Here is a 19,156-nt window from a genome sequence, read left to right on the forward strand (position 1 = left end):
CATTCTATTAGTTATATATTTTTATATGTATATAATATATATTGTTACTCCATCTTCTCGACTTTCTCACGCTAAATCTCCTCAGTTATTAATCTCTTAATTGAAGTTCTAATGTTTGCGCTTATGTTCGGTAGTGATACAACTGCTTTTTCACCGTCTGTAGACTTTTTTTTTAGTTTAGTGATATGTTGATCATTTTTTTTCTCTTAATTTGCTTTCATGTTTCAATTGTGATAAATTCTTCTTTATTTTTATAGGATTACTTTCCTCTAATCATTGCATCTCCATTCTCACTTTTTTTTTAGCAATATTATATAGGGTAAATTTTATCCGATATTGAGTTTAGAATTACAATAAAATCGCTCAAAATGTGCCAGAGAATTGTTTTGCAAATTCTACAATTCTCACATGAAATCCACAAAATATTTTTCAATTGTGTTGCAATGCATATTAACGCGTTTTTTCTATTTTTTATTCAGCGAATAGCATGCGTTGTGTTGGAATTTTAGTAAATTCTCATCGGTTCTTTATTGCTCATTTTTGTGTTGATAAAATTGCTCATTCCATTAACAAACATTACATTGATTTTATGACTATGTAGTATTCAAATTTCTCAAATTGGCTCTATTTTATTGCCATTTTAATGGTGCTTGTTAATGGGCAAAAATTAAATAATTCAAACTTTGATTCATCTTTCAGGTTATAAATTGCTCAAAAATAAATAAACATTCTCATGCTAGAAAGAGAGTACAAGTCAGTTTAAAACATCTCTATCATTAAAACTCTCTGGAAATTGAGTTTAAGAAGACAAAAAATATCATAAAAAGTTCAGAACTCTTATGAAAAACATGGGAAAATTCACCATGCAATTTTTGTTTATGGAACAGACAAATTCTCACTTTTTAACATGCGGTGTCAGCATTACTTCATTAAAGTAAAACCCAAAATCATTTTAATATTATTTACACACAGTTAGATTATTATTAGAAGAGTAATTCTTTATGTTATTTCTTTAATGTCACATTCAGATTAAATGTTTGGAAATTTAGTCTTCGCTTCTTTTTCTTCCACAACAAAAAGTCATTTACATATATTAGAGTCTACAAAAAAATTAAACTACTTAGCGTAGATTTTTTTCATCTATTTTTTTTATCTAGATTTGATTCTCCCTTTTTGCCTTGTCCTCTACACCTCAATAAAAATTCTCCACGCATGTTTATTCACTTTTTAAAAAAAGACTTCCCACAATTTCTTCTTTTGCATGAAAAATACATGAATACAAAATTGGTTGCATTTCATTAATTATTACGAAATATCAAGAATTTCTTTTTATACAATATTATAAAAAATGTCACACTAATTGATAAATTTATAGTTTGTCACTAATTGTATCAATTTACAGTGATATTTTTCCTCCGTCTCAAAAAAATTGACTGGTTTATTATTGTATTGTTGGTTACAGATTATCTTTCATCCCCCAAAAATTGTGTACAATTCATACGTATTGTCTAAAAAAAGAGGTTCCAAAAGCAAAATGCTGATAAATTATTCTCTTTGGATCAACTTTGACTACGATTTTTCTCCATTTTGCCAGCATCCGTTAAAATTATTTTTCGTATGATTCAGTTTTTATGTTTGTGTGTTAGATTATCAGTGTAAATTTGTTTAAAATCCACCACGATGTTTTATTTCCTTTTCACGTCGACTCTCACAATGAGAATGCTTTGAATGGTTTCATATTAATTTTTCCTGTAAATATTTGTTTCAGTCCCCGTCTATCTATATACTTAACCCTTTTTTTTTTAGCAATGTACAGTTTTTCTTCAACGTCACTTCTCTCCATGCAAGAAATGGAGTACAATCCTGCCCATATAAAATATGTGTCATAAGTTTCCATATAGATTTTTGGTAGACATTTTTTTTTCTTCTCGTGTGCAAAAGTGAAAATAGAAGTTATATCATTATAAAAATAGGAAAATATGGAGAAATCAAAATTCTTGTTGATAAAAGCTCATCAAAATGTTTCTTTTTCAACTTTTAGTGAAGAACAATTTGTCCTATAGAAATTCTCAATTATTCCCCATTTAATCTGGCTTTGTCTCTTTACACATCATCAACTACATTATTTACAACTATATAAGACGTATAAAATACATATTACCCTTTAGACACAATAAACAAAATCAAAAAAATCGAAACATTTCCACTAATCTTCAAACTACTTGCGCATTTTTCACATTGGAATTTCGGTAGTTAACAAGTCGGAATATGCATAATTTTGCTCAATTGTATTTCTCAAGCGCGTCACAAATAAACTCTATCTTCATACTTTTCTCCTATTTTCACTTTTTGAAATTGTAAATGAATCGCTAGCTACCAACTAGTTCTATTTGATGATACTTCTTCCTCAAATTCGACACAGGATCGCGATATAACACGGGATCGAGACGCAAATTGGATCGCAAAAGTGGCATATATCTGCAATAAACTCATTGTACACTCAGAAACATCAAACTATCCAAACAATTCACTCACCCAAAAACCGCAGCAAAGGTGTTTAAACAACTCTGTCGCTGGATGAAATGATCAGGATCATTCCAAGGAGACCTGAAATATAACAGCAGCAAATAAGTATTTCATTACAGCAATTATTCAACTGTTACACATGTAAACATTATCACTGCGGATAAATTAAATGTCAAGATTTTGTATAAAAAATACATTTTCAATTGAAACTCCGCACTTATGAATCATTTTGAGGTGGCAATTAAAATCTGATTATCTGGGAAATCGCTCGAAAACATAGATAAATTTAATTAAAGCCAAAATACCGCAGAACTATTATCATTTAAATCGATTTCATTAAATCACTAATGAATACATTTTGTGCCCCTGCCCAGAAAATACAACTGAACCTCGTGTAGCGCACTTGTTTATGAATGATGAAAGAGAAATTGAAATACACAGTCGCTGATAGCATGCCCAGGAGTCATGGGAATACATCTGGACAGCAGAAAATTCGGGAAATTCTATTTACATGGCAAATTAAGGGTGCGACAGAAGCCATTAAGTAGCCAAAACCGGGTTAAACCAGAGATTTTTGATGGCACAAGGTCTCGAGCCACAGGATTAATTAATTAAGTTATAGTGAATAAATTTGAATTTGTTTATTGCATAAATGGAACCTAAACTTGTGAGAAAAGCAGGGAATTTGATGGGAAAAGTTGAAAGAAAAAAAATAACAGCAGGGATTTAAAGAGTAAATTTTCTGCTGTACAAATATTTTCGTGCAACACATTTTATAGTGCATTTAATGAACATATACAATCGCAGAGTGATTTTCACCCCTTAAATTGCAAAACAAGGATAATCTGGAAATACATCCAAATAAGACTTGAATCACAGATTACAAACAATCAAAATGTCTGACATTCCCAGTTTATGCAACTTACAGAGCTGGAAATGTGTCAACAATCGCTTTCACTCACCTGCCACTTTCCCTATCTTTGTAGCCTTTCCTCTGTGTCACTTTAATTGGGGGCTTTCTTGTCACATGCGAAATGAGGAAATTCATCAAGATGTCCTCACAGTTTGACGATTGCTGCACAGTTTTCAGCAGCAGCAGCGACAGCCAATTCGTGTACAGATAATTGTAGTATCGATGATAGAATGCAGCTCCGGTGAGGACAATGGAATAGTAATTGGTCCATTTGGATGTGTAGCCCCACGCATTCTGTTTGTTGCATGCAAAATAATGGTGTGTAAGGACAAAATGTGTCGCTTCAAATTGCTTCATGCATCTCTCACCTTTCCGTCATCCCAATAGTGCGCCCGAGCCGGATAGCCAACTATGCGATCGGGGAAATCCCGCCAAACGCGATATGCAAAATCTAATTCCTCAGTATTGAGTATGGCATCTTCATCGAGAGACAGAATGGCGTCGGTTTTAATTAAGTGGTGCGGATAAAATCTTTGGGAGATGCTCGTGCGATCCTCATTTGTGTTGCTCTGTATGACATTGAGGGGAATGTGGCCGGTGGAGGGCCACCTCTTGCGCGACGGAATGGGTCGATCTGATGCCCACAGTATTATTATCTGAAATATATTGACAGGCAGGCAGAGGGGTGTGAGTGTCACAACATGAAGTGGGTAAACTGAATGGTTAATTGAGTCTCTCTCTCTCTCTCACCCTGTCCACAAATTGACTCCGTGTCGTGCTTTTGACTAGTCGATAGAGTGCAGTATTTGGTGTCAAAGAAGTTCCAATTTGTACAAATATAATAGCAGTGTAGTTATGACCAGGTTGATAATCCTGTATGTCCATGTGAAATGGCATGTGCCTCAAGCTGTCCGAGTATGTCGGTAACGTGAGCAGCGCTCCCGGTGCTGAATTCCACGCCAGCCCATTGCGCTGAGGATAGTCGGGAATGCGCTCACGGATAATCTGCAAAATGAACAACATTATATTTCAAGTTACAGCAAAATATCATTATCAGCAACTCTCATTTGTTCCCCAATCAATATCACAGCATTGAGAGCCACCAATTCCTTTCACACACATACACACACACACGCGCACATAATTCCACGTGATTTAGAGCGCGAGAGATACAATTCTCTAACAACTATCCCACTCTCAAGAGACCAAATAGATGTGGTCAGATAAAATGCAAACCATTCATTTAATTTTCCATCTCGCATGGTATTGCTTAGTGAGTAGAGAAATAAGGTCACCCATTTAAACCACGATCCTTGAAAATTGCACTTCACAGAAAGCCAAAAGCATGGAGATTTCATTTCATATGAAGCAGCATTTGTTGCACTGCACTTCGATGTGGCAAAGTGAGGGAAACTTCTATCATTCAGGCTATTTTTCCTTCAGCCAAATCACATAATGTTCGACCCCTGAGGAGTCATTGTTTGTCGATTTATTGTGAAAACTGCCAGACCGCATGGCGTGCACATAAGCAGGTGTATTCAAATACAAATATTTTCTGTATACGAGAAAAACAATATTTACCAAATATGTGATTAATTAACTTACACCACAACCCTAATTTGAACAGTATTTGTCATTATTTCTCTAAAGAATTCAATTAGAGCTATTAGAATGACAGAATAATATTAAAGTCGAATAAAATAATGAACATTTATCTGATGAAATATATGAACGTGAATAACAGGAAAGACTCACAGAATGTACGTCATACTACATACTGTGGCTGAAGCTTCACTGTTTAGTATTTATTCAATAAATCCCTTAAATGCAGTGCCAAGATTGTGAAAATTCCTAGCAAATTACCTCAAATGTTGTGAAGACGATTTTCTCAATGGAACTGAAGTATCTGTCCCAGAGCATTTGCGTTTGTTGGCGAAGCACCAAGATGCGACTGGCCGAAATGGATCGAATCACGTCTGGCACTTGCAGAAGAAGGCGCTCATCCGCCCAAATGGCCGCCTGATTCCAGTCAATTTTCGATTGGAATGGTAATACCCAGGAATTCGAGAGCAGCACTGGAATGCAGCCAGCCTGAAGTGCCTCAAGGAAGCGAAATGATCCTAAGCGACGTCCTCGCGGCACCAAGCAAAACGTCGAGTTTTGCAGCAGCATCTCATAGTCATATCTGAAATTACAGCAGCAAAAACACAGCAGAGAAATTAATACGAGCTATTGTGAGTGTTGCACGAAAGGAGCATCAAAACATATACACATAGTGAAGGAGTAATAATTAATGTCGAAAGTTTTTCTTTACGCGATTCCAGACTTGCGACCATTGAGGTATGATAGAGAATTCTGGGAGAACAATGATAGACGCATTTATGAGGCATTTGAAAGTTTTGCGGAAATGGCGTAATCAAATATACAAGAACTTTCCATCATATTTCATTCTCCACCCTCGCGCGCGCATAAGATGCTGCGATACAGTTTCATCTCCGCTCTGGCATCCTCGAAACATCAGCGTTTTTCCTTTTGAGTGGAGCGAACATATGCACCTGAATTGTTGCATATCACACGGCAACACGTCTTCTGATGTCTGGGCGAGAAAAATGGTTGAAGATACTTTGCGCGCAGAGATTTAGCCATAAAAGATACTCCCTTGCTTTCCTCACATCGTACAAGAACACCTTTATGTACATTCGTATGTAACGTATTTAGATGTATTCCGGAATATCAATAATTCACTTGTATGATTACATCAGAGCTCAGGCAGGAAAATGCTCTCACTATCAACTAAATACACCCAGAGCTTCCTTCAGCGCAGGCAATTTCTTTATTCACGAAACACAAGCGAGCGCATAAAACCCAGGAATTTGTTTTCAGTTAAACCAACCGACATGTCCTTGTGGAATATTAATTACAATAGAAACGAGACCGCGCTCCAAAAAGGCTCCAATCTAAGTTGTACAGCGCGCGTATGCAAAATAACGCCAAGTCAGAGCTCATGTAAAGTGACGCGTGGAATCGAACTACGAAGCTGCCAAAATCCACCAACATCATTGCCATGACTGAATCAGTCGTGGAATGTCACATCCCTAATTCTATCTTTCACTCTGCTGTATGCGTGAATGTCATGAAAAAAGGTCGCTACATCATTCATGTGGCGCCCATTTATTGTACTTCACGGCAAATCCTTCCGATGTGAAAACTCCATACAACAATTCCTAACCACAGGTGGCAAATGGAATATTCCACGCACACTTCCGCCTTCTTTTCCCGCTTAGGCGATGTGGAATAGTTGAAATTTCCAATTTCATTCTCACCCTGACGAGTGTCTGGAGTGTTTTAGTATTCCGGACTTGAAAATCAAAATTTTCTTGCACATCTTCTAATACCCACTCTTTTGGCCATGACCAAATAAATTCACCCATAGAAATTCAAGCGTATTTGTGGCAAAAAAGGACATGGAAAAGCTTTCGCTCTGCTTAGCTTACATGTAGTTGAGATTTTGCAGTTAATACATAAAATTATCAACTTGAAACTTCGTCTAACTGTCATGGAACTAATTTCTGTTGTTGAAAACAGTTTCCAAAAATCTTTTAAATAATTTTCTATTATAAATTTAAATTTTAACATCTTAATACCACGAGAAATTGAGTAAAAAAGTATTTTCAAGTTTTTTACGATCTGAGCTTCCCTCTTCTTAATTTTTCGATTTCGCCACACTGATTTTCCCGCACAACCACAGATGTGAGTTACGCTTTGGTCCAGCTCTAACTCTATGCCCTCGAGGCAATACCGTAATTTCCGGTAATACACGATAGCCTATAGACTCAATCGCACAAAACATAGAGAAAAATAAAACCAGAAGAATATGTTGACAGTTTCCCACATATCTTTTCTCCAACCACTCACTTTAATATCCGCCATAGTAAATATTTGCTCCAAAAGGAAGTGACCTAAAGTCCCTAAAGTAAACTTTAATTTCGTGATTAAATAGCACACTTTTGTTGCTCGCGCTTTATCAAATATGACTCAGTCCAGCAATCAAATATGCAAGTATTTAGTACAGATCAACATTTGCATGACTTTCCCAAGGATTAAATAGCATGATACCCATTTAATGCCATTGACAACAAATACAATCCAAGCAATCAATTTCAAGTTGGTTTAAGAGCTTTACCACATGAGCGAAGGGACGCGCTATAAGATGTACAATAAAAAGGGCGGCATAGAAAAACAGCGAGCCATTGAACATATAAAGAGCGCGTTCATTTTGCAAGGATATGAAGAACACTGGGTCTGTATGTGAGATGAAGCTGCTCTTTTCCTTTAGGAAAAATGAGAAAGGCGTGGCACTTCAAGACATCAACCTAAATGTCGTTTCTTCCTCTTAAATCTGATTATGTAAATTACTTTCATTTTGTATTAAAGCTAAATGCGCCAATTTGCCCTATTTCTTTGGGCTCAAAAGAATACAAAATATGCAATTGTCTAACATTCTAACATTAGTGAATGAGACATTTTCTAAACACATACCCACTCCGAAATGGATGGAATCATCTTGAATATCAGTGGGTAATTGAATCAATCTTATCTTTGAATGTTATGCTCAACTTTTGACTTATTAGCATTTCATATAACACGACAGGCGTACAATTTTCGCCAAGTAGAAAATGTACTCTGAATAAGATTAATATTTCCTGCTTGAGGTGATGTGAAAAGAGCACCACAAACAGTCATGAAAATCACTCTGAAGGAAACCGTAATCAGAACTGGAAATGAATAAAAACAGACATGTCTATATTTCAGAGCAAAATGAGCATTCCTTTTTGATGCGAAAAGAGAATTTCTAGATATACAAAATATTTTAAATTCGTCACATCACATATGAGATACAAAGACACATTTCAATCGTCGGATATAATTTGAACAGTCAAACATTTTTAGTGGGCGGAGCTTTACAATAGGCGGAGCTTGTCAGTAAACTTAAGAGTAGAACGAAACACAAGTTTTCTTGAGTGCATTAATAATAAATTCACTTCAGAAAACTTAAAAAATAAATAGCTTTAGACACACATTTTCTGCATCTTGATTATTTCCAGTAAAGCCTATTAAACGCCTAACAAAGTTTAAAGCTTCGCTTCACCTAAGGCTATGCTATACTTAGCGCGAATACACAAGTATGTATAAAACTTATTATTCCTCAAGTGTACTGTTTACAAACACATTGTCTTCGGTACATAAGAACCAGATGCATTCAATGTTAGAAAATATACACGTGAAATGTGGAAAACTTTCGCGAAGCTCTTCGGCAAACTTTTCAAATTGGGCTAATATGGACGCCCACTTTGTCACGCCTCTAAACTCTCGAGGTGAATCCAATATATTTTTTGTGTCATCTCCATTCAAGAGGGATTTTCTGCATTCACTGCATCGCATCGTTCTTCACGAGCATTAGTGTGCAATAATTAAAATTTTTATAAAACATAGTGTTTCAAGAATAAATCTAAATTGCCATAATAACTCACGTCTATTTATCCGTCTTCATTTCGCCCTGACACTTTATATGTGTGTCTCCATTGTACATGGCCTTAAATGAATAAGTGAGGAAAGGCAGTTTCACATCGTCAGCATAATTTTCCGAGAATGTGAAGCGAAATACTTCCTAGCTCTGAAGTCCCCACGCCGATTTTCATGTCTTATCCTACATTATATACACAAACTGCCACATAAGAGCTTCTGCTCCTTTAATCCTCTTCACCCTCTCGAAATTTTTCTCCACTCTCACATCCCCGAATTCGCTGCGTTGGCTGGCCATAGGCTTTGCCGGCGTCCAAAAATGTTTCTGTTTTATTTGCCCTCTTTGTTTGTCTATATATGAATCTGTCAGAAGCAACGGTCAAACGAGAAAGAATTGCAACTTGAGATTAAGTGATACCTTCTATACAATCTGCCCTTATATTGTCTGCTCTGGTCTGCCCAGATTTTAATATGTCACTTTCAGACTACATCAGTGACTGAGATAGGCAAAAGGGACTGCAAGGAAAATTTGAATATTTCCTGAACCTATATTCAAAGACACCATTTTACCGTCTACAGTAAATTGTAATGACTTCTTTCGCAAGTGATAAATTATGCCAGATTTGCGCATCTGCATTTGCAAATGAAACTTCTCGGAGAAAATATACCTTACAGGAAATGCGAGAATGATAAAAAGTTTTCCACTTCTTCAGCATTACATTAAAACTTGTTGCACTGATAATAAAAAGAGGGCTGGAAAAGCATATGTATTTGTCATAATTTAACTTTTATACCTCATCTCAAGGAAAGTACTTTTGTGATTTACTCATAAACATAAAATCCGATCTTAATATCAAGTGAGCAGATTATTAACTATTTTTTCTTCCATCTCACGAAGACAACTAACTTCAGATTATGAATATTTTTACAGTGAACGTGTTATTATTTTTTAAATTCCATATGCTACAATTCTACACTAAATCCTGATCACGTTCTGTTACTGTGACTCATCCTCAAATATCTTGATAATAATATTATTATGCATAGACATGGTCGATAAAATTTCCAAAAGTGCGGTTTCACATATTCCTTCTTGTGTGAATTTCCCAGTGAGATTTCAGGACATGAAAATTGCTGCAATGGTCAGTATTGAACAATTTGCTGAAATTGAGGTTTTTTTCTGGCCAACACTATAAAACGATATGACATGGAAACATCTTTAGCATATGTCACACATTATGTTTAAAGTGCATTTTCCGAAAGTGTCGCCATTTCCACATTTGCACAAAGTGTAAAGAAAAACACGTTTCACATGAGTGTCATTACAACTTTTCAAGTTACTTCTTATGCTGTTGCACGTTATTTTGCATTTCTAATACTCTCCGCCTCAATTTCTTCTACGTGCACACTTCCTTATCCAAAGGATACAGCACACAGCTATCTTAAACACATGTAAAATTAGTCCTTGGTGGTTTCTTTGTGGTTTCATCCACTCAAGAACAGCCATCAGCAAAAATTATGACTCTCCCGAGTGAAATTATTGGAATTGCAACTAAAACTCACCTGTCGTACTCTCGATTATCCTCATCACAGCGAGCATCTTGCAATTCCCGCCAGCTTTTGCCATGGCGACATGTCGTGACTAACACCAAATCCCTGGCATTATGCAAGTGAAATAGTGAGTTTCTCGTTTCGGAACCAATTCCATGGACGTATCTGCAAAAAACGAGAGCAGATTACCATCAGTAGCTTAAATCCCTGCATGGAAATAAATTTATTTAGTCCAAAATATCCCATTTCAGTAAATAATGCTATCAATTTCATAATCATATCCACTGATGTACAACTCATCCATACATTAATACGAAAACCAATTAAAATCCAAATACAATATTAATATGGAAAATTCTCACACATATCTAAATTGAGTTGTTTCCTATTTTAGGCAAATAATTATAATTCAAAACAATTTAGGAATTGTTTGCGATTTAAATAAAATTGTTATGCATTCAATGAGTTCAATGGTTCAGAAAAACAATCATATGAATATTATACACATTAATTTATTGTAGAAATGATAGTCTATTGTTGATTGATATTGATAGTCTATAGTTATTGCACAGGAAAATTGTAAAACTAAACATAGAACATGGGAAACGAAAGGGTATTTTGTTGGTCCAAGTAGAAATACTTCTCTGAAATGAAGTTTATGCCTCTCAATTTATGATTTACAATCGCTCTTTCAAATCAAGTTCATCATGCTCGAAGCAGAGCGTGTGCAGGTTGCTGTTCTTAGCCACTTGACTGATTGAATGATTGCACAGACGAGTAAATTCTTAATTTTTTATTGGTTGACAGTGAATAAATGAACTATTTACACGAGCGCGTTTTCCCTATATGTACAACATGGCAGTTCGGTGATGGCTTAGTGATGGTAGTGGACTCCAGCGGCGTGCACGCTCACGTGGCTGTCGTAGTGATGGGGCTGGTGGTGGTAGGCGGGGGCGTGGTGGTGGACGGGGGCGAGCAGCTTGGCCACGGGCACGGCAGCGTAGTGCTGCTGGTGGTGGACGGGAGCGGCGTAGTGCTGCTGGTGGTGGTGCACCACGGGGGCGGCGTGCTGGTAGTGATGGTGCACGGGCGCAGCAACCACCTTGTGGACTGGGGCAGCCAGGACCTTGTGCACAGGGGCGACGACCTTGTGGCCAGTGGGCTCACGGTGCACGACGGCGTTGAAGCCGTTGTGGTGGTCAGCGGTGTACTCGACGACACGGTGGTGGCCATCGGCATCCAGGAGGCTGTAGGAACCGTGCACAACATCGCCGTCGCGGGTCTCGTGCTGCTGCTTCACGTCACCGGTGTGCTCATCATGCACAGAGTAGGAGAACTCATACTTGGCAGGAGCTTCGTATTCCACGTGCTTGAGGACAGCGGGCTGCAGGTGCTTCACCACAGCGGGCTGGTGATGGTACACGGGCTGATGATGATGGTAGTCACCATGGTGGTACTCCACAGCACTCACGACGGCCACAAAGGCGAGAGCCACGATGAACTGCAGAGAGACAGAGAGTGTTAGAGATGTTTTCCTGAAAATCTGCAAATGCTTGACGTTCTCTTACTTTGAATGCCATTGTTGTGTGTTTTCAAGTTTCGGGAGAACTTGGTAAGCTCGAAGATTTGCTTGCTTGGAAGGCTGTTGCTTGACTATGCTCTCTGCTTGATCCATCTGGCTCTTTTATACCATGCGAAATTGGATCTCTCCATTTAGCTTCACCACTATTTTCGGCAACTACTTCAGACAACTCACACTCCCTTCTCTTTTGCGCACATTGATACACCTCATACGGGGGATTTTCCCTCCCCGTCCCACACAAATATCATATACACATTTTCACCTGTCACATATCAACATATTAATACATGCAATTTCATACTGCTCTCTTTGCACAACGCCTTTTTATACAATTTTATAAATAAAGAATATGTATCATTTTCTTCAAGCCGAATTCCAGTTTTGCATCGGCTCTTTTTCTCATTCAACCCAAGGAATCACACCGCCCAGGAAAGCGGCTGTGCGATGTGGGAAAAAATCACCCCTAGGCCTCGAGGGGACATAAATATATTTTCCACATCTCTCTCACATCGCACAAATTCCTATGCAAATTGCCCACAGTGCACAAATAAAAAGGCATATTTTGAGACACATGTTTTGACACTTTAAACAATATGACATCATAATGGAGTGGAGCAGCCACTCATGATTTTCCTTTGAATATCTCTAACAGTTGGCAAAATGCATAAAATTGTGTCTCTCATATCTCTTCACAAAATGAATGCTAATGTGCCAAAAGCATAGCTGCAGAAACTCATAACAAGGTCATTTGGAGCAATAATCTCATAGAGAGACCAGCAGCTCAGTCACGTAATACATAATCATGATTATCGTATACAAATTTTACATGGAAGGAAAGTCTTACCGAAGGCGAGAAATGCGCCAGAAGGTGCGACAAGGAGTGAAAGAGTGAGTGAAATAATAACTGGATCGCGTTTTCTTCACTCCTCTTTTTTCACATCGCGTCTCAAGAAAAACCAGAATCACACCCGCGGCCACTGGGCAAAGTGATAGTGAAATTCTTTTACATCTCTCGAATTGTGTGTATATTTTAGGAGGAGGGCGGCGGCATGTTGGATAATCGAATTGAATGTGGATCATGAATATTATTAATTTCAGCGCCGGCCATTCAATGTCTGCAATCCTCGCTCAAAGATTTTTGCACGCATTTATCGGCACTCGCGGCAGTCAAATTGCTCGTAATGGACACACTCGAAGCATAGGGAAAGCCATAGACTTATTCAAAATTTTAATTATCCCACAATAATGAGGTCTCAATTGAAGTGCGCGCGCCCCTTGAAAAACACACGCCCAACCTTGGATGCTCTCTATTGTGGCCGCAAGATTTTTCTACTCCCATTAGCTTTATATGCTCAATCACAACAAAAAGTCAATTATGCATGAAAAATATGATTGATAAACAATCAAAAATTTTTAACACAAAATCCAGGTCATTGCTGGGCAGTCACTAAAAGTATATTGAGACTTTTTTTATCTCTTTCCCTCGTCTACATTCCATTGCAATATTTGTTACAAATATACATAACTCATTCATGTCACTCCGTCAACAGCATAATGTGAATTATTTATTTTCCCTTGAATCGAAGAAATATCTCTCGAAAAGATTGTATATATGTGCAAAAAATATCACAAACAAACTCCAATCAATTTACCTCCCAAAACCGAAAGAAAAAAAGAAGAATGATAGATATTCAATTTGACATGATCTGTCTCAATCTGTACGCCAATCGGATCGAATTGCGATGCGAATACCACAGAGTGCATCTACTATTTCATCCATAAAACCTATTGCAACATTAACAATCTGTTATTAATCGCCTATTTATTTGCTGTATTAAATTCAACGTGAAATACTGTGATAATAGTATTATAATTCACTTACGAATTAATTGAGTGTGAAAGTGTACAAAGTTTTTAATTACTCTCAGCAAAAACAACACAAGTGTTAATTTTTCCGTCCGTGCGAAAGAATCAACAAATATGTTAGAGTTAGATAATGTATTAATTGCTACACTAGTAAATTTAACTACCACTTAATAAGTCAAGACAGAAAAATCTCCCTCAGACGAATTGTATTCCAGCGATCTTTAATTACAACTGTATCAATTGATTACAAAATAGTGAAATTGTGTAAGACAAGCTTAGGGAAAGGCAGGGATTCTTTAGCGATATTCTAGCATCGCATAATTTCAAGTTCATTTGATTGAATAAAATTATTTATGAATTTTAAAAAGAGAATTTTAGCAGAGGAACATTGCATGAGGCCAAATACTAAAACTGTCACTTGTCTGCACAAAATAGCCTTGCTTTCCCCTACTCAAACACGAAATTAATTCTTTGTTGATAAAGAAATAAAACACTTTTCGATAAGGAAAAAAATCTACTTACGACTCACAAATGAGGGATTTTATACAATTTTAATAGCATTTTAATGGTCACGCTGAAGAAAGCAAAGTGAGTGTTATTAGAACATTATACTTTAGTGGCAATAAATGACACCAACTGCGAGTAACTTCTGCAGTTTCTTTTTCACCCAATATTATACAGAATTTATTGTGTGCAGTGACACCATCGAAATGCAACAATAAACCCGCCAAACCCACCAGACTTTCACACGCGCCGAACCGAAGAAAAGGCACAAATTAGGACAAGACCACTCTTTTGGGTATATTTTGAATGTTGTACTCGAAAATGCAAACAAAATAAAATTATCATGACTCCACCGAGAAAATATGTAGGTCGATTATTGATATTATAATTACATAATTTGATCGTAAGCACACTTTTTGTTTATTTTCGTTAAGCACTCGTGCTGAGACTCCAAACCGCGCACTCTAAGCGCAGAAATATGAGAAGAGAGATTCATGAGGGGGAAAATATGCACATCTCGTGATTTTATATAACACAACACAGAGCAATGCGATGTTCATTCACGAAATATATTGAAAGAAGATCTCCACTTGTTTATAAATGATGGTCAATGTCATCGTGCATATCAATGAACCATGCGGCAATCCACTTTCCTCTCTTCCTGAACTGACTACATTTTTTCCACGTCAAATGCCACAAGGTCTCTTCACTTCATCTCTCGCGAGGCGAAATGAAATGCAAAATAAGAACAGGTGCGCGCAAAGTCATCACAGGAGGGAATATTTTACTCTGCAAAAATCAATAGTGTGTGTCCATTCTTCTCTTCTTTTTGTATCTATTGCCGCACGACCGGTGAAAAGTGTGAAGCATAGAGTGAAAAACACAATTTGTTCATGAATTCCCCATTCGCGCTCATATCAAGTGTCTGATTAAGAACACCACACCACAGTTCATTTGGCACGTGCAAACTTACTCTTCCTATTTTTGCATATGTAACAATCGCCCTGTGTTGGATTTGCCCTTTTTCCTCGCCACATTCACCGCCTACGCACACACTATCGGAATTTTCTTCGATCTCCATCGCTTTTTCACCTTGTGCCCATTCAAATTCCCATAGAGGACACGAGACTATTTTGTACCATCACTTCGCTGGGGGAGAAAACAGGGAAAGCTGGTGATTTATAGTGTTCACAGTCGAAAATAACAAATGGTCCTTTCATCCTCATTGACTGTCGTGAATTCTTTTTATGCTCCTCCATCCATATGGGAATCCTAGACCACGATGTCGTCCCTTGACCCACTCAGCAAATGCGCTCATAAGCTCACGAGCGAGGGTGAGAAAAATTGAGGAAAAGCAGAGAAGGAATATAGACAGAGCAGAATTATGCAATTTCAACTTTCTGCGCATAAAGTGGAAACCTTTCTATAGACTTAACTCTCTTTCCCAACTCTGACACCTTATTATCTTAGCCCTGAATATTTTCATAACAATCCATTGCTCTTATGTGCACTCATGTGCATTACATAATGTGCACGAGACTTCCGCTCGTTTCCACACTTTCCTTGCGTCTTGTTTTCACTCCTCTTCATCCCGTATTATTTTTCCAAATACCTCGCAGAATGGTTTTTCCACATTTTCACTTTCTGCTTTAATTCTAACAACTTGGTGGACTTTACTTTCTTTGCAAATTCAATAGTACACCACACGAAAAAAAATCCCCTGAAATTTCATTTAGTTTCCACGCTGATTTCATTTTATGAAAATAAAATTCATGAAAAAACTTTTAGTTTGCAAAGTAAAGAGAAGGAAAAAAAACAGAAATATGTATAAACAATACATTTTGTATAAAACATTGAGGCTACATGAAGGGTAAACAATTACTATCAATCGATTTTCTCCTCAACCAGAATATTTTCGATTTCACTGAGATTCTTAGAAAGCAAGTTCATGCTCTTAAGTTACAATGATTTCAGTAGAAATATTTCCTTTAGAACAAATTTCAATCTCGTTTCACACAGCGAATCCCCCTTTTGTGTCCCTTCGAGAGAGAAAATAAATTACATTTCAGCTATTAAGAGACGAAATAACTACACAGGACGAAAGTACAGAAGCATTGGCATGAGAGGGTGTAATTTTTTAATTGAATTTCTATATATCCCACCTCACTTTCCCCATTTCGCACACACACACAGGCGAATGTAAATAAATATCAATATAGGAAATTACGTTGAAGGACGCAAAAGATTCATTTGAGTAGATGGTGAGTTGTGAGCCAGGAAAAAAGCGGGCGAGTGTGCCATCTTTCGGGCCCCCAACCTCTCCATCCGGAAGGCGAACGCCCGCGTTTTTGCCCTCGCATCGCCACCATCTTTTCTCGGCGAGTCTATTATGCTGCACAACGCGGCCCATTTAATATTTATATTAGGAAAAAGTCCATAAACTCCGTAAATTCCCTTCACGAATATATCTTTAGGAAATATATTGAAGATGTCTCGAATTTGTGAACTTTTTCACAAAACTGTCTGAAGGGTGGATAAATTATTTCATTCATCATCATTTTAATTGGTTGAATATACAATTACTTCTGAGATTATGTATTTCATACCAATTAGATTACCGCAACAGAAGATTGATAACTCAACACGCAGTGGCGTAGTCAGTATTCTACCTGGAAAAACTGTCTAGAATTAAGTAATAATTCCTTTTCCATGTTTAATATTACACTTTAACTTGAAGTTTAGCAGAAAGTCTTCTAGTACTTCTTCATTTTGATGCAATTCTTCGTTCGGTCCAAGTGAAACTTAACACTTCTTTCTTGAGTCGAACTCAACGTGTGAGAAGAATACATGCGTCAAAAGTGCTGTCCAAATAAATGCTAAACATCATCCTTTTGAACGTTATCAAAATTCTGAACGTAAAAATCACACAATTCTCGAAGATCAAATTAAAGTTTAGTCGTAAATCAGTCTAGGAACTACACCACTGTCCTGACAAGCTGATTTATTCCTCTTCCCATCGCTCTGAAATAAAATATGGCATCTTTGCCATTTCATGCGCATTATCAGGCACCTAATTATCACAATTCAGCAGACGTGAGTAGTGAAAGACTAGAATAATAAGCATGTAAAGCGAAACAGAGGCGCTTCGTAGACATCACGAGTGGCCCAGTGTGTTCTGCGGAGACCCATTTACTACGAGACATTTATAATCAATTGAGGACTTCTTTCTCTCCCACGCTTTAAACAGAGGGTGGATATTTATCACTGGAAGTTGAACGTACCTTTTTCCCTTGAAGGCAAGCAAGTACTTTTTGTTGGCCGGAAAGTTGTTGCTGACCACAAATCCGGAGTTGCCAGCGCGGAGGGGGAATTGCTTGTGGAACAGCGGGATGCTGATGTCGAAGCCAGGCCGCATCTGCTGGATGCTCATGCTGGCCTTGGCCAGGATCGCCTCGCCCGGATCGAAGCCCAGGCTGTACTCGGCGTAGTCTGGCCAGGTGCCCGAGTAGAGGTTGAAGATGATGTGATTGCGTCCGTTGTTCCAGTGCGGCAGCCGTTGGAGGCGCGACGGCACGTTGCGGACGTAGTCCTCACTCAGGCTGTCGCGATCGAGGGTATCGATGCCCAGGACGAAGAGGCACGCCTTGTCCGGCTCGGTGGTGTAATAGCGGCTCTCTGTGATAGCCGAGATGATCTTCTGGTAGTTGGGGCTGATGGGTGGCGCGGCGCCCAGCGAGTTGAGCGGCTCTGGCGGATAGACGTAGACCAGGAAGTCGCTGTAGCAGCGCGAGAAGTCGAAGCACGTTTCCATCCTGCAGGGCTTCCGCTGCTCCGCCATGGTGCTCGCCGCGTCGCCCGCCAGGTCATGCTGGGCGGCGAAGGAGGGCAAGCTGCTGGGCTCCGTGGCGCCGCGGGGCGCTTTGAGGCGGTAGCCGCCAAAGTAGCAATAGGCCAGGAAAGCACATGACACGAACACGAGGATATACCGTTTCTTCGCCTGCATCTCACTCTGTCACTCTCACACGGAGCACCCCCACTTAATCCGCGGGCAGTTCGCACTACAATCCGCACGGCCGCTCGCCCAAGTCCACACCATTCAGTCGGACAGTGTGGCGCTCCCAAGGCGCAGCAACGCGGCCCTCAGGCATTTCCGGGTGGATCTCGGGCGGTGCACATGTCAGCAAGGCGCATCACACTCTGCCTCTTTGCAGGCCACTGGATGCACACGCCCGCGGGCGCACGAGAGGCTTGAAGAGAGGCGGCGAGGGGGCGAAAAAGGAGGAAAATGTTCACGGAAGTGTCAGAAGCGAGACCCAATTCATCTCAATTCCCATTACACGCACGCCAATTGCACTACACACAGCATCACATGGCACAGTGACGCCTAATCAGCAAAACACTATCACTTCACTACTTATCCAATTGCTATTTACTGCTGGAAAAACGCATCTCCCACAACTTTTCTTTCACAGACATTTTCTCACTGCCCCATAAGCGCACGTCTTCAGTGGCGCCCGTTTGTTTGCCACGCATGTCCGAGGACGCTTCAGTGGGTGGTCCGCAGGAAGTGTGGAATGTTCACTTTGCAGAAATTTCGATGAAAAAATTACCTTAGCATTAGCGAAGATTCCAAACTGACATAAAAATATTACGCTGACATTTCACGTAAGATCGTCATTCCAATGTGGTCG

General features: G+C 38.7%; 2 protein-coding genes across 2 annotated transcripts; both read right to left on the reverse strand.

Moving 5' to 3' along the window:
- Nucleotides 1–69: 69 nt before the first annotated feature.
- LOC132258701 (exostosin-1) lies at nt 70–18,940 on the reverse strand. Its single transcript, XM_059756129.1, has 8 exons — nt 17,747–18,940; nt 10,526–10,678; nt 5,303–5,624; nt 4,190–4,444; nt 3,808–4,095; nt 3,489–3,733; nt 2,536–2,607; nt 70–2,478 (listed from the first exon to the last, which is right to left on the reverse strand). Exons 1-8 carry the CDS (start codon nt 18,466–18,468, stop codon nt 2,370–2,372), a joined length of 2,166 nt encoding a protein of 721 aa, XP_059612112.1. The 5' UTR covers nt 18,469–18,940; the 3' UTR covers nt 70–2,369.
- On the reverse strand, nt 11,322–13,291 carry LOC132257374 (cuticle protein 7-like). Its single transcript, XM_059754240.1, has 2 exons — nt 12,082–13,291; nt 11,322–12,014 (listed from the first exon to the last, which is right to left on the reverse strand). The coding sequence occupies exons 1-2, from the start codon at nt 12,091–12,093 to the stop codon at nt 11,388–11,390; spliced, it is 639 nt and encodes a 212-aa protein (XP_059610223.1). The 5' UTR covers nt 12,094–13,291; the 3' UTR covers nt 11,322–11,387.
- Nucleotides 18,941–19,156: the final 216 nt, after the last annotated feature.

Source organism: Phlebotomus argentipes, unplaced genomic scaffold, assembly GCF_947086385.1.
Source record: "Phlebotomus argentipes unplaced genomic scaffold, Phlebotomus argentipes genome assembly scaffold_4, whole genome shotgun sequence".
NCBI lineage: Eukaryota > Metazoa > Arthropoda > Insecta > Diptera > Psychodidae > Phlebotomus > Phlebotomus argentipes.